Source organism: Macadamia integrifolia, chromosome 10 (assembly GCF_013358625.1).
Source record: "Macadamia integrifolia cultivar HAES 741 chromosome 10, SCU_Mint_v3, whole genome shotgun sequence".
Taxonomy (NCBI): Eukaryota; Viridiplantae; Streptophyta; class Magnoliopsida; order Proteales; family Proteaceae; genus Macadamia; species Macadamia integrifolia.
Window position 1 is genome coordinate 8773684 of NC_056566.1, and position 12031 is coordinate 8785714.

At 37.0% G+C, this 12031-nt stretch overlaps 1 protein-coding gene and 1 non-coding gene across 2 annotated transcripts; one reads left to right on the forward strand and one right to left on the reverse strand.

Moving 5' to 3' along the window:
* Positions 1-1196: 1196 nt before the first annotated feature.
* On the reverse strand, positions 1197-1303 carry LOC122092516. Its single transcript, XR_006144177.1, has one exon. It is a non-coding gene; the product is annotated as a small nucleolar RNA R71 (small nucleolar RNA).
* A 6956-nt stretch (positions 1304-8259) lies between these two features.
* Positions 8260-8798, forward strand: LOC122092168 (probable disease resistance protein At4g33300). Its single transcript, XM_042662510.1, has 2 exons — positions 8260-8361; positions 8505-8798. The coding sequence occupies exons 1-2, from the start codon at positions 8260-8262 to the stop codon at positions 8796-8798; spliced, it is 396 nt and encodes a 131-aa protein (XP_042518444.1).
* Positions 8799-12031: the final 3233 nt, after the last annotated feature.

Here is a 12031-nt window from a genome sequence, read left to right on the forward strand (position 1 = left end):
AGCTCATATTATGATGCATCCCTCGGGCTAACTAGAGAAACCGACTTGTGAGCCTCTCTCTGGCTTTATCCCCTTTCTTTTACTTCATTTTTGTTTCAGCATTTTTTTTCCTTCATTGCTTTTTAATTGTGTGGGTTGTTTATTTTTAGTTATTTATTTATTTAATTTTAATTGCGTGGCTTGGGTATTTAAATTCTTAGATGACGAATGGGTAAGACGTTATTTTAGATACATATGTTTAGGACAGTAGTTAGAATGAGATCACAACCATTATTGGTTCACTTTCGCATTATTAAAAGAAGTCAAAAATAAAATGGTTGTTGTCCCCGTGTTCGACCCGTAGCTACACTGATCCGTACACTTGCGGTTACATTTTAAATCCTAACAAGTTTTTGGTGCCATTGCCGGGGAGACAGTTCCATGTTATTTTTTGCTTTCTTTTGGTAAATCGGAGTGTTTTGTTTTGTTTTTTTTTTCTTTTATTGAATTCCTGAGAAGAACAACTTGCAATAATAGTTGTACTAGTGGAGGTCGCCAAGCTTCACAGTGTGAAAAAGACAGGTTTCACCCTGTAGCAGTACCTCAGGAATTGAATTGAGCAACCCTGGATCCCTACCGGTAAGCTCCCAAAAAGCCAAAAAAAATTAAAAATAAAAAGTTTTTCTTTCCATTCTATTATGCTTGTCTTACTCTAGTTGTGGGTAGTTTTATATTGTATGAGTGCTAGGGGGTACATAATACTGAGAATCGGTTAGAAATAAGAGATCCAACAAGTAGTGACCCTATACCTATACTCTCATCAATACCTTTCAATATGGGAGATCAATAACCAAACCATTGACCTAAATCTCTGAAAGATAGGTTCTACCCTGCTAGAGTAGCCTAACCTTCCTACATAGTTCTACCATAAGCCCAGGGTAATAATTTTGAGCTCAAATCTCAGTACATCACTATGTTTTCCCACTTCCATGGGCTGACCTCTGAGGATGCCTACATATTCCTTAGGGAATTTAAGGAGGTTTGTGTTCTGATTAAGGTCCAACAGTTGACTGATGATGCTATAAAATTAAGGTTCATAACTTTTGCGCTTAAGGACCGCTAAGAAATGGCTCTAAGGTCTACCTACCAATTCCATTGCCACAGATGGATTTACTATAGCCTTCCTGAAAAAGTTCTTTCCTTCACATAAAACCCATAAACTCAGGAGTGACATTCTTCAATTCAGGAAGAAACCTAGTGAATCATTCTCCAAATTTATGGAGAGATTTAAGGACCTCCTTCAGGAATGCCCTCACTATGGAATTGATACATGGCAACTTTGTCAAATCATTTATGAGGGTATTGATTATCAGACCAAACAGTTGTTAGAGTCTATGTGCCCCAAAGGTTTTACATCTTTTACAGATGAAAATGACGCTTGGAATTTTTTGCTTGAATTGGCTGAGAAAACCAAAGAATGGGAGTCTACTCAAGAAATTGAGAGGATAAATAAGGGTTACCTTGCAAAAGGTGTTGTGGCCAAAGAGGCTCAACTTGAGTCTTATTAAGAGACTAGAAGCAATAGTAGTCAAAGGACCTGCCCAACTGAACCAAATAAATCATTCTATGCCTATGTGTAGTTGGTGCCAATCTCCCACTCATGTGATGGAGGAGTAATCACTAATATTTCTCATATAAATTGTTTAAATATATGTCCTAAAAATGTGAATGTCATGTCCCAAAAAAACCCTTATAGTTAGGCCTATAATCCAGGATGGAGGAACCATCCTAACTTCTCTTGGAATCAAGCCAATAATCAAGTAGGTCCTAATTTTCAGCCCTTGAGTCAAGGGCAGTATGTTCCCCCACAAGCCAATCATCCAGTAGGTCCTAATTTTCAACCGTTGAGTCAATGGCAGTTTGTTTCCTCACAAGCCAATCAAAGGAACATGCCCCCCAATCAGCAGAATAACTTTAGGATCCCCACTCAATCTGCTATTCCACCACCTCCTGTAAATCAACCTCCAGGATTCATGAGGGGAGATGGTGATTTGGCTATGCTTTTTTCTTTAGAGAAAAGCATGGAATTTCTCATGAGTACTTTCATGACAAGCCAACATAACATGGAGAAGCAAATCTCCCAATTTGCTAATGTTTTGCATGAAAGAGAGAAAGGGAAGATGCCTAGTCAGCCTGAACCAAATCCCAAAAATGAGACTATGAATCATCAACTAATTCCAAATCAATTGAATTCAATTCAAAAGAGTCCACAAAAAGAGCCTTCCAACCAATGTAATATTGTTTATGCTCTTAGGAGTGGTTAAGAGTACCAATAGAGTGTTCCAAATCTTCCCCAACTATTACTCCTGTTAACTCTCCTTCTATTGAGGACACAAGTGTGCCTCTTATTCCAGGTTCGTCTGATGAACCTATAGCAACAAAAGATGATTTGGGTGAGGAAACTAAACATAATTCTTCTGGAAAATATCAAAATCCTAACAGTGCTTATGTTTCTCTTATTCCCTTTCCTAATCTGTTGGTAAACAAAAAGAAGACTGCTTCCATGGAAAAAATTTTAGAAGTCTTCAAAAAGGTAGAAGTGAACATCCCTCTTTTGGATGCCATATCTCGGATCCCCACCTATGCAAAGGTCCTGAAAGATTTGTGTATTTACAAACGTATCATTAGTATGCCCAAAAAGGTGTTCTTGGTATGCAACATTAGTTCTATAATTACTGAGCCTGTAGCTACCAAGTATAAGGATCCAAGGAGCCCTACCATAGCTTGCCTCATAGGCAACACCTACATTGAGCATGCCTTACTTGACCTTGACATAAGTGTGAATCTTTTGCCTTACCATGTATATAAGCAACTAGGATTGGGAGAATTGAGAGCCACTGAAACTACTCTTCAGTTGGCAGATAGATCTGTTAAGATTCCTAAAGGGATGGTTGAGGACGTCTTACTTAAAGTTGGGGAATTTTTATTCCCTGTCGATTTCATTGTTTTAGACACCCAACCAGTTGCCAACATTCGGGACCAGATCCCAATTATTCTTGGTAGACCATTCCTTACAATCAGCAATGTCATAATTAATTGTAGGAACGGTACCATGAAACTTTCTTTCGGCAACACTTCTGTGGATTTTAATGCCTTTAAGTTGGGTAAACAACCAAATCCCCATGAGAACGAAGTTTATATGCTTCAGAAAATTTCAGATTCTATTAAGACATATTTTGATATTGATTTTGATTCTGAATTTCAAGAGTGTATGAAACAATTGGGTGGTTTTGATGACAGAATTATGTCTGAGGTTTGGAGTCTCCAACCACCTATAGAGCCCTTTGGACCCCCTTCCAATTTCATTCCCAAACCTTCTATATTGGAGCCCCCTAAGCTAGATCTTATGTAGTTGCCATTTGATTTGAGGTATGCTTTCCTAGGGCCTGATCAGACTCTTCCAGTAACAATTTCTTCAGATTTGACTTCTAGCCAGGAAGAGGAATTACTTAAAGTGTTAAAATACAATAAGGAAGCCCTAGGTTGGACCATGGATGACATCAAAGGAATTAGCCCTTCTATTGTTCAACATCATATTCACCTCATTGAGGGGTCCAAACCTTCAACTAAGGATGTGAATTTGTAACCGAAATTGTTGACCAAAATCGAACCAATCCGTTTACACCGAAACCGCAAAACCGTTTAGTAAATGGTGTAGTTATGGTTTTAAGTTTCTAGCCGATTAGCTAAACGGGTTGGGTCAGTTTTAACCATGAAACCCATTGGTTTCAAAGAAAATTAAAACCATTTAAACCGAACCATTTAAAACCGTCAAAACCAAACTGTTTAATCCATATAAAAATTAAATATGGCAAGGGCAGAATCGATATATCACTTCCAAAAAATAAAAACCCTAAAGGTAAAAGTGATTGATGTAAAATGCATTTGAGACCCAGTGCTAATCCATCGAACTTAGCCTAACTCTTCAGATCTTCCGTTTTTCAGTTCATCAGTTCTTGGATTGAACTGCCTTTTATGGTTTGAACTCCTTATTTTCTCAATCATGTATGATTAAAATAGTGATTATCCTCTTCTTCTACGATCTTCTTTATCTTTAATTTCAAGTTTCTCACTTTGTTTCTCTATGTAGAGGCAAAGAGAAGCTTTTCTGTATAGTTGAATCTAAAACCAAAACAAGCGAAAGTCTGGTTTCAAAATCGCAGAGCCAGGTACTTCAACTACAAGTGGAACTTTGGTTTTCTTGCTTCTCTTTCCCAGGTCCTAATCAAAGTCTGAAAACTTGTTTTAAAGCTAGTTTGTAGGCTAAATGTCCTACCGGATTTCCTAGCATACCAGAGAGAGAGAGAAACCTTGGACTTTAGAGAGACAGAGAGCAACTTTAAGGTAATTTATTATTTTTGTTTTCTTTCTTCTCTGCCCTCTCTGACATTGTCTTAGTTTCTTTCCATTTTGGTGTGTTGAATATAATAAATTTTGTTTCCTATTCAAAGTCTTTGAATTTTCCATGTCAGATTGATTTAAGAAGCTGCAGTTATGGACAACTTGATGTAAATTGAATTCTTCTGCACTATTGGTGTCGGTTTCTTTGTTTTTATGTTTTTACTCTGTTATAACAACATTGGACAATTTATGGTGGGAAAGAAGAATTTTTATAATGAATGTATTATGAGACTGGTTTATATTTTGTACTTGGTGGCTAGTCTCCTGTTTCATTTCCATAATCATGATTATTGTTGGATGGATACAGCTATACAAGCAAGGAATGCAAGAGTGACAATCAACACTGTCGACCCTATGATTGTGAAGACTGGAATTATCAGGGAGCATAAAAGCTTCTTCACAGGCATGACACACCAACCTCTAATTGCTCTTTTTTTAATATTTAGGGAGAGTGTTTCCAGTCTGGAAATGTAGCTTACACCAACCTCAGATATTCACTTTTTTACTTAATTATTCAAATTCCAACCAATAGGCAAGGCATAACATGTTTTGCTTATGTTTTCTCTTCAGATTCACTTTTTCTTCTTGTATCAAAGCTGCTAAAGATAAAATCTCAAGTTTGTTCCAACTCTTCACAATCTCCCCCCCCCCCAAAAAAAAGTTTCTTCCTAATCAGTCTATTATGTTCCATCCAAGTTGTTATGTTCCATTAGTTATAGCCTTTATATTGTCATATTTATCTTTTTATTTTTATTTCATCATTTTGTAGGTGTTTTGAATATTTAATTATTGGTTATCTGAAAATAATGGATACTACTGATGATGAGTTTGAAGTTAGTGAGTCAATTGATGGTAATTTAGTACCCCGACAATTCCCTAATATTGGCTTGGGGTTAGACTTTGCGGGAGGTGGAGATAGAAGTGGAAGTGGAAATGGAGGTGGAGTCATTAGTAATGATTCTAAGAAAAGGCCTAGGTCTAGGTCAGCATTATATTGGACTACTAATTAGTTTAAAGGAATCGATCCCAAAGATAGTCCAGATGGAAAGCCAAGGGCTCAATGCACTAAGTGCTTACTGTTGTTCATGGTTGACTCTAGAAATGGGACAAGCAGCTTGAACCATCACATGAATAGATGTCCTAAGTGTGATTCCAAGAACATAAAACAGATGTTCATTCAACAGTCTAGTGGAAAAATGGCTATAAGAGATTTGAATATTAATCCTACTGTTGTGAGGGAGATGATCTTAATTTTGATTGTAAAAAATGAACTCCCTTTAAGATTTGTGGAGTATGAAGAATTTAGAAATTTGATGCTATATATCTACCCAGATTATAGTACTATAAGTATATTCACTTTATTGAATGATATTCAAAAAGTATTTAAGAAGGAGAAAATGAATATCAGAGAGAAAATAAAAAAACTCTACTGGGAGGGTTTCAATGACAACAGATTTATGGACTTCCATCTCCAATGATGGATATATGACAATCACAGCCCACTACATTAATAGAAAGTGGGTTTTACACAAGAGATTGATTAAGTTTACTGTATTGAACCCTCCACACACTGGTGCACACATTAGTGAGATAGTTAACAAGATATTGATAGAGTGGGGACTTGAAGGAAGATTGTTTTCTGTAGCAGTGGACAATGCAAGCGCCAATGATGTATTTGTTTCTTTTTTGAAAACAAATTTGAATGCAAAAAATACATTGTTGTGTAAGGGGGAATTCTTTCATGTTCGATGTTGTGCATATGTTTTGAACCTTATGTGCAAGATGGTATTAAATTGATTGATAAATTAGTTTAGAAGCTTCGAGATAGTGTCAGGTTTGTCAAAAGCTCCCAAGCTAGGAAGGTGAGGTTTATAGAGAGTTGTGAGCACGTAGGCTTAACCACTAAAAGGGGTTTGCATGGAGATGTGTCTACAAGGTGGAATTCCACCTTCCATATGCTTGGTGATGCTTTGTTTTATAGGCGAGCTTTTGACAATTTAGAGAACTTAGACACAAACTACAGAGATTGTCCTGTTGATGATGAATGGGAAAAGATTGGACATCTTGCAACTTTTTTGAAGCCTTTTGATGAAATCACAAAGTTGTTGTCTGGGTCAAAGTATCCAATAGCCAACTTGTATTTTCCAAGTGTGGTGGAAGTTCATTTTGCTTTAAATGATGCATCTTTGTTTGGGGGTGATTTTATTAAGGAGATGGTATGTTCTATGAAGGAACAATTTAATAAGTATTGGGAGAAATATTCTTTGATTTTATCAATTGCTATTGTTATGGATCCGCGCTACAAGTTGGAAATTGTTGAGATGTCATGTGAAGAGATCCATCAAGGAAATGAGGTCTTAATTGATGAGTCTGTCAAGCGTGTGAAGTCAGCATTAGTCCGTCTTTATGGGGAATATAAAAGCATGCCGAAGGAGAAGTGGTCTTCAAACAATGCTGCATATGATGGTTCAAGTCTATCTCAAGAGGTATGTTACTATATGTCTATCTCTGATTTCATTGACATGCAATTTGATTTAAAATCTTAGTTTTGTTTTTAATATAAATGTATTTTGGCCTATTTTGTAGGATCGATTCTCTAGATGGGCAAAAAAGAAAAGCACTAATAACAATGAAAAGTCTAAATTGGACCAATATCTTGAAGAGCCAAGAAAACCATACGAAAAGGATTATGATGTTCTAGCATATTGGAAGTCATGTCAAGCCCAATATCCTGATTTGTCTCGACTAGCTCGTGATATCTTGGCGATTCCTGTGTCCACGGTTGCATCTAAATCTGCATTTTAGTGCAGGGGGTAGGATGCTTGATAAATATCGAAGTAGATTGGTCCCTAAAAATGTTGAAGCTTTGGTATGCTTGCGTGATTGGATGTACGATTCGACTTTTAGAGGTAACATTTTTTCTTCCAACCTCGTATGAAATTCTTTAGGCATTAGTTTCATAATCTAAGTAATTTTTTTCTACCTTTATATAGCTGAGGCGGATGAAGAAGAATTATTTGAAGCTTTGGAAGATGTGTTTTCAAGCCGTCTACTCCTACTTTAGCATCATCCACCACTATTTCCGATTTTTATTAGTAGTTTTATTTGTATTTCACTTTCTCAATGTAATTTTTTTTTTCTACTTGACTATTTGAATGCTAGTAAATGTTGTTCTATCCTGTACCTGTGGAGATTGAAATGCCTATGGAATATGGATGGCTATAGACCAAGTTAGAATTAAGTGCCCATCCTTCAGATTTGGGAACAAGTCCATGTGAATCTTGGAGACTCAACTATAAGAAGCAAGATTTTTGTTCTTTGTATCATGGACTAATCCCTGCTTGCTTGAAAATGTCACTATATTGTCCAAATTATCTATTAATTTGCCCTGTAAATACTCATATGTGTTGCTCACAAGCTAAAGGGCGTCTTCTGTTTCTATGCTTTGTTTATTCCTTATAAATAATTTGAATCTTTCTCCTAGTGGCAGCTGTCTTACGCTCTAGTTGAACAGGTAGGTTCAAGAACATATATTTTCTTACAGTTTCAAGTTCACCTGACTTCAAGGTGATAGTACATAAATTATTGGGACAGATTTTTCCAACAAATCTAGTGCCCCATTTTCTAAGTGAAGAAGAAGCAATTATGAAGCTAGGAAACTTGATGACTCAGATAGCAATAGAATCAACATTATTGGTTCTTGATGATGTTTGGGAGGACTCCGTTGTTCGGAAATTTGTCTTTGGAGCAGTAAAATATAAGCTCCTAGTTACTTCAAGAACTCAATGTTAGGCCTTCGATAATAAATATTCCTTGAAAATGCTCTACGATGCAGATGCCATAGCTCTCTTCCATCATTCAGTATTTCCTCAAAATGGGAATGTGAAGTATGAGGAGCCTGACAAGGAGCTTCAAATGAAGGTGCTTTATTTATATTCCTTATACACATATAGTGCATGCAAATAAGTTTTAAGTAACATTCTGCACTAGGATGCATATATGCTATAATTTTTAGTAGCTCCTTGCAAGCTATAACTGATTAACTAGAAATTGTTAAATTGCAGATAGTGAGAGATTGCAAGGGATTCCCAGTGGCTCTTAAGGTGACTGGCCACTCATTGCATCTGCAGCCTACCAGGGTGTGGCAACAAAAAGAGAGGATGTTGTCAAGTTGCTCCATTTTTAAGTCCCATAGTGATTTGCTGAGTTGTCTTGCAACCAGCTTAAAATACTTGAATGAGGAGGTTCAAGAATGCTTTATGGACTTGGGTTCCTTTCCTGAAGATGAAAGAATCCCGACTTCATCTCTTATAGATATATGGGTTGAACTTTATGGAATAAATGATTGCAAGCTATAATAAACCGATTGTGAACCGTTTTACAAACCGTATGGAATAAATCGAAATCGAAACCATTTAAAACTCTAAAACCGACACCGTTTAAAAACCATGGAAATCGAAACCATTTACTAAACGGTCACGATTTTAGAATGTGGAACCGTTTAGTAAATGGTGAGGTTATGGGTTCAGCCAAAGAAATGTGAACCGAACCGATCCGCACCGTTTAAATTGAAACAGAACCGATTAACGCCCTTACCTTCAACGGAACCCCAGAGGAAAGCTAACCCAGTGATGAAGGAAGCTATTCAAAAAGAAATATTAAAATGGATGGATAAGGGGATCATTTATTACATTTTTGACAGGGGCAAACATTTTTGTAATAGATCATTTGAGGTCCTCATGAAGATATTTGGAATCACCCATAAGTTGAAGCCTTCATTGAGTTGTCATCTTCTATTTTGGAAGAGGTCATGGATCTCCATAAACCTCTTTACACTGATAACTAACTTTTAAGCAGGTATGATCCTCTTGCATTGTCTTTGCTTTTAATTATTTCCATGCATTGAGGACATTATATGACTTAAGTGGGGGGGAGGGAAACCAGTTTTTGCTCTTTCCACTTTATTTTGTTTGTTTTTCTTTTTGTTTTTGAGCTTGCTAAGGATGAAGTTCTACTTTGACTTTTGGCTGATGATCATACCATTCGATTGCTTAATGTATGAAAATAAAAGTTTAGATTAAGGTACCCATTTTGAACATATAAAAACCCTGTTAAGAAGAAAGAAACAAGCCTGTGTCTTGAGATGAGACTTTCTTTTGAAAAATAGGAGACCCCTATTTTATGGTGTTAGACCATATATAAGTCTTTGGTTTCCTTGTACTCTTGATTTGGAGTTGAGACCTTCTTTTTTAGTTGGCATAAGTTAATAATTGCACAATTTTAAATGAAGTGTGAAATGTGGTATAAAGAAGAGTAAGAGTTGATTCCCTTGGAGCTAGACAGGGTATTGCGCCTCAAGAAGCGTGGTGACTTGATCGAAACTCTTAGGAAGGAAACTTCTGAAAAATAATTCTGGCATCCCTGTCTATGTGGGCATATGCAAAAAGTGAAGCTACATAGTAACTTGGGTGTCTGCTGTTTGCTCCATCATGTCATTCAGGCCAAAAGTAATGGAGTATAATAGAGTTTATTAAGTGAAAAAAAGAGAAAAAAATATGGAAATGTTATTAAAGCTTGGTAACATATTTGGTCAAAACACTCCAACGCCTTAGTCCTTGGTTCCTAATTTCTTCACAAGTGGTTTTGTCTTAAGATAAGGATGTTTGGAAGAGACAAAGTGAGTTCCAAATTAAGATATATGCTAGTGCCTGGATTTGATATGGGGTAATAAAAGTTCAAATGTGGGGGTCCCTTGTAAGAGGAATTATCTTTGTTTCGGATCGATGTGATTCTTACCTTTAGCCAAGGTTGGGATTTGTTTATTCCGAATTTTGAGTGTATATTCACTTCAAACACCCATGAGACACAACTCGTCCACTAGGGGTGACCTAGGGGTTTAATGGTTTATTGCACATGCTAAGTGCAACCGTGATTCCTACAAAAGTGAGTTAGGTTTTTCATTATTTACATTTTAGTTTTCTTTTTTCTTTTTGTAAAATCTAAGTATGGGGGAATTCTGATGAGCACATTTATGTGTGAAATCTAAGTAGTGAAGCATGCATTTTTAAATATTTAGAATAAAACTACCTTGGATTTTACTCTCTTTTTACAGGTTTTCTATTTTAAAGGTCTTAAGTATTATTGGGTGTCAAATCTCTCCAACAATAACTACCTAGTGTAGTTGTGAGCTATGGTGTGTAAAATTTCCTTACTCACCAGGAAGTATCAAGTTCAAATCTCATGGTTGTCTTTTTTTTTGGAGAATTTTATTGAAGATTTCCTGCTTTTCACTTACTTAAAGCACTAAGGGCATGGAGGGGATTTCCACATCAAATTAGAAGATTGTCCAAATCTTCAAAGCAAGGAAAATCGTGGGAGAGGTTTCTTGAGCAAGAAGAGAAAAAAAAAAGGGAGAAATAAATCTTATTCAAATCTTCCCTCGTCCACATCATCACCAGAAGATTGTCCAAATCACACAAAGTAAGAAGGAATATCGTCCAAGGGAAAGAAAAAAAAAATCGAATAACAAGGGTTGTGCGTAAGATTTGAAGAGAGGGAGAAAAAGAAGAGAAAAATAAAAAAAAAAGGAAAGAAAATAAGCAAAAAAAATTATAGAAAATTTCTCCAAGTTTATTTCTCTATTCTCTCTCCTCCACCTTAGCACTTTTGGTCTCAAAAGATCTCACCTACCAATTGTGGGTTTTCCCCTTTTAGCAAAGAGAAATTTGTTACCCTACCTCCCCATTCTTTATAAATACAACTCATGTAAGAAGAGAGGGGACACTTCATTCTTCTTTTAGGGTTTTTTTTTTTTTTAGTGCTCTCTGTCACACCCCGTTCACCCTGAACCGGAGCGGTGACCGAGTTAACACCGGTTAACCCAAACCTGCCAGGATCATCAGATACTGTATTCCACCACAGCATACACACACTAACATCAATTCATCATATCAGCGGAAGACTAAGTTTTACCTGTAAATAATTCCCATATACTTGATACCCAATTGGTAATACAATAAATATATACATTTGGGCCCGAAGGCATAATATATACACAAAAAGAATAAAGTTCAAATATCAAGTATATACAAGAATTACATCAAAATCATCAGAGTACACAGCTCGGCTCGGTCTCAAGGCTGGAGCTCAGCTCGGCCTCAGAACTGCTGTCCTGCAGCACAGCTCTCCACACGCGCAGTCTATGCCGTGCTCAAACTCCTCAGGGGTCCACCAGTCCTCCTCAGGGAACTCGACGGTGGGACCCACCCCCTGCTCCTCAGATGCATGACCTGCAAAATCATCTAAAAAGGGGTGCACACGTGGAATGAGCTCACTAGCTCAGTAAGTAGAGAGGTGGACCACACACAACAGTCCACACATCACAACACATCATATGCACTACATGCCATGCAAATCATTTTAGATCACATACACCTAATCAACATTACTAAGTCTTTGGTTTTAGTGCTACTACAACCACAGTGCGCGTATACTCCGGGTACGAGCCGCGAACTCCCTCCCGCGATACGCCCATAGGGCTGTTGGAGAAGGCCCACCGTGAGTACTCGGAAAAATAAAGACAATGCCGTCC

Bases quoted from the DNA above. Each gene is read 5' to 3' on its own strand.
- LOC122092168 (XM_042662510.1), top strand. From the start codon at position 8,260: ATGCTCTACGATGCAGATGCCATAGCTCTCTTCCATCATTCAGTATTT. The intron at 8,362-8,504 runs GTGCTTTATTTA...GTTAAATTGCAG, and splicing joins ACAAGGAGCTTCAAATGAAG to ATAGTGAGAGATTGCAAGGG.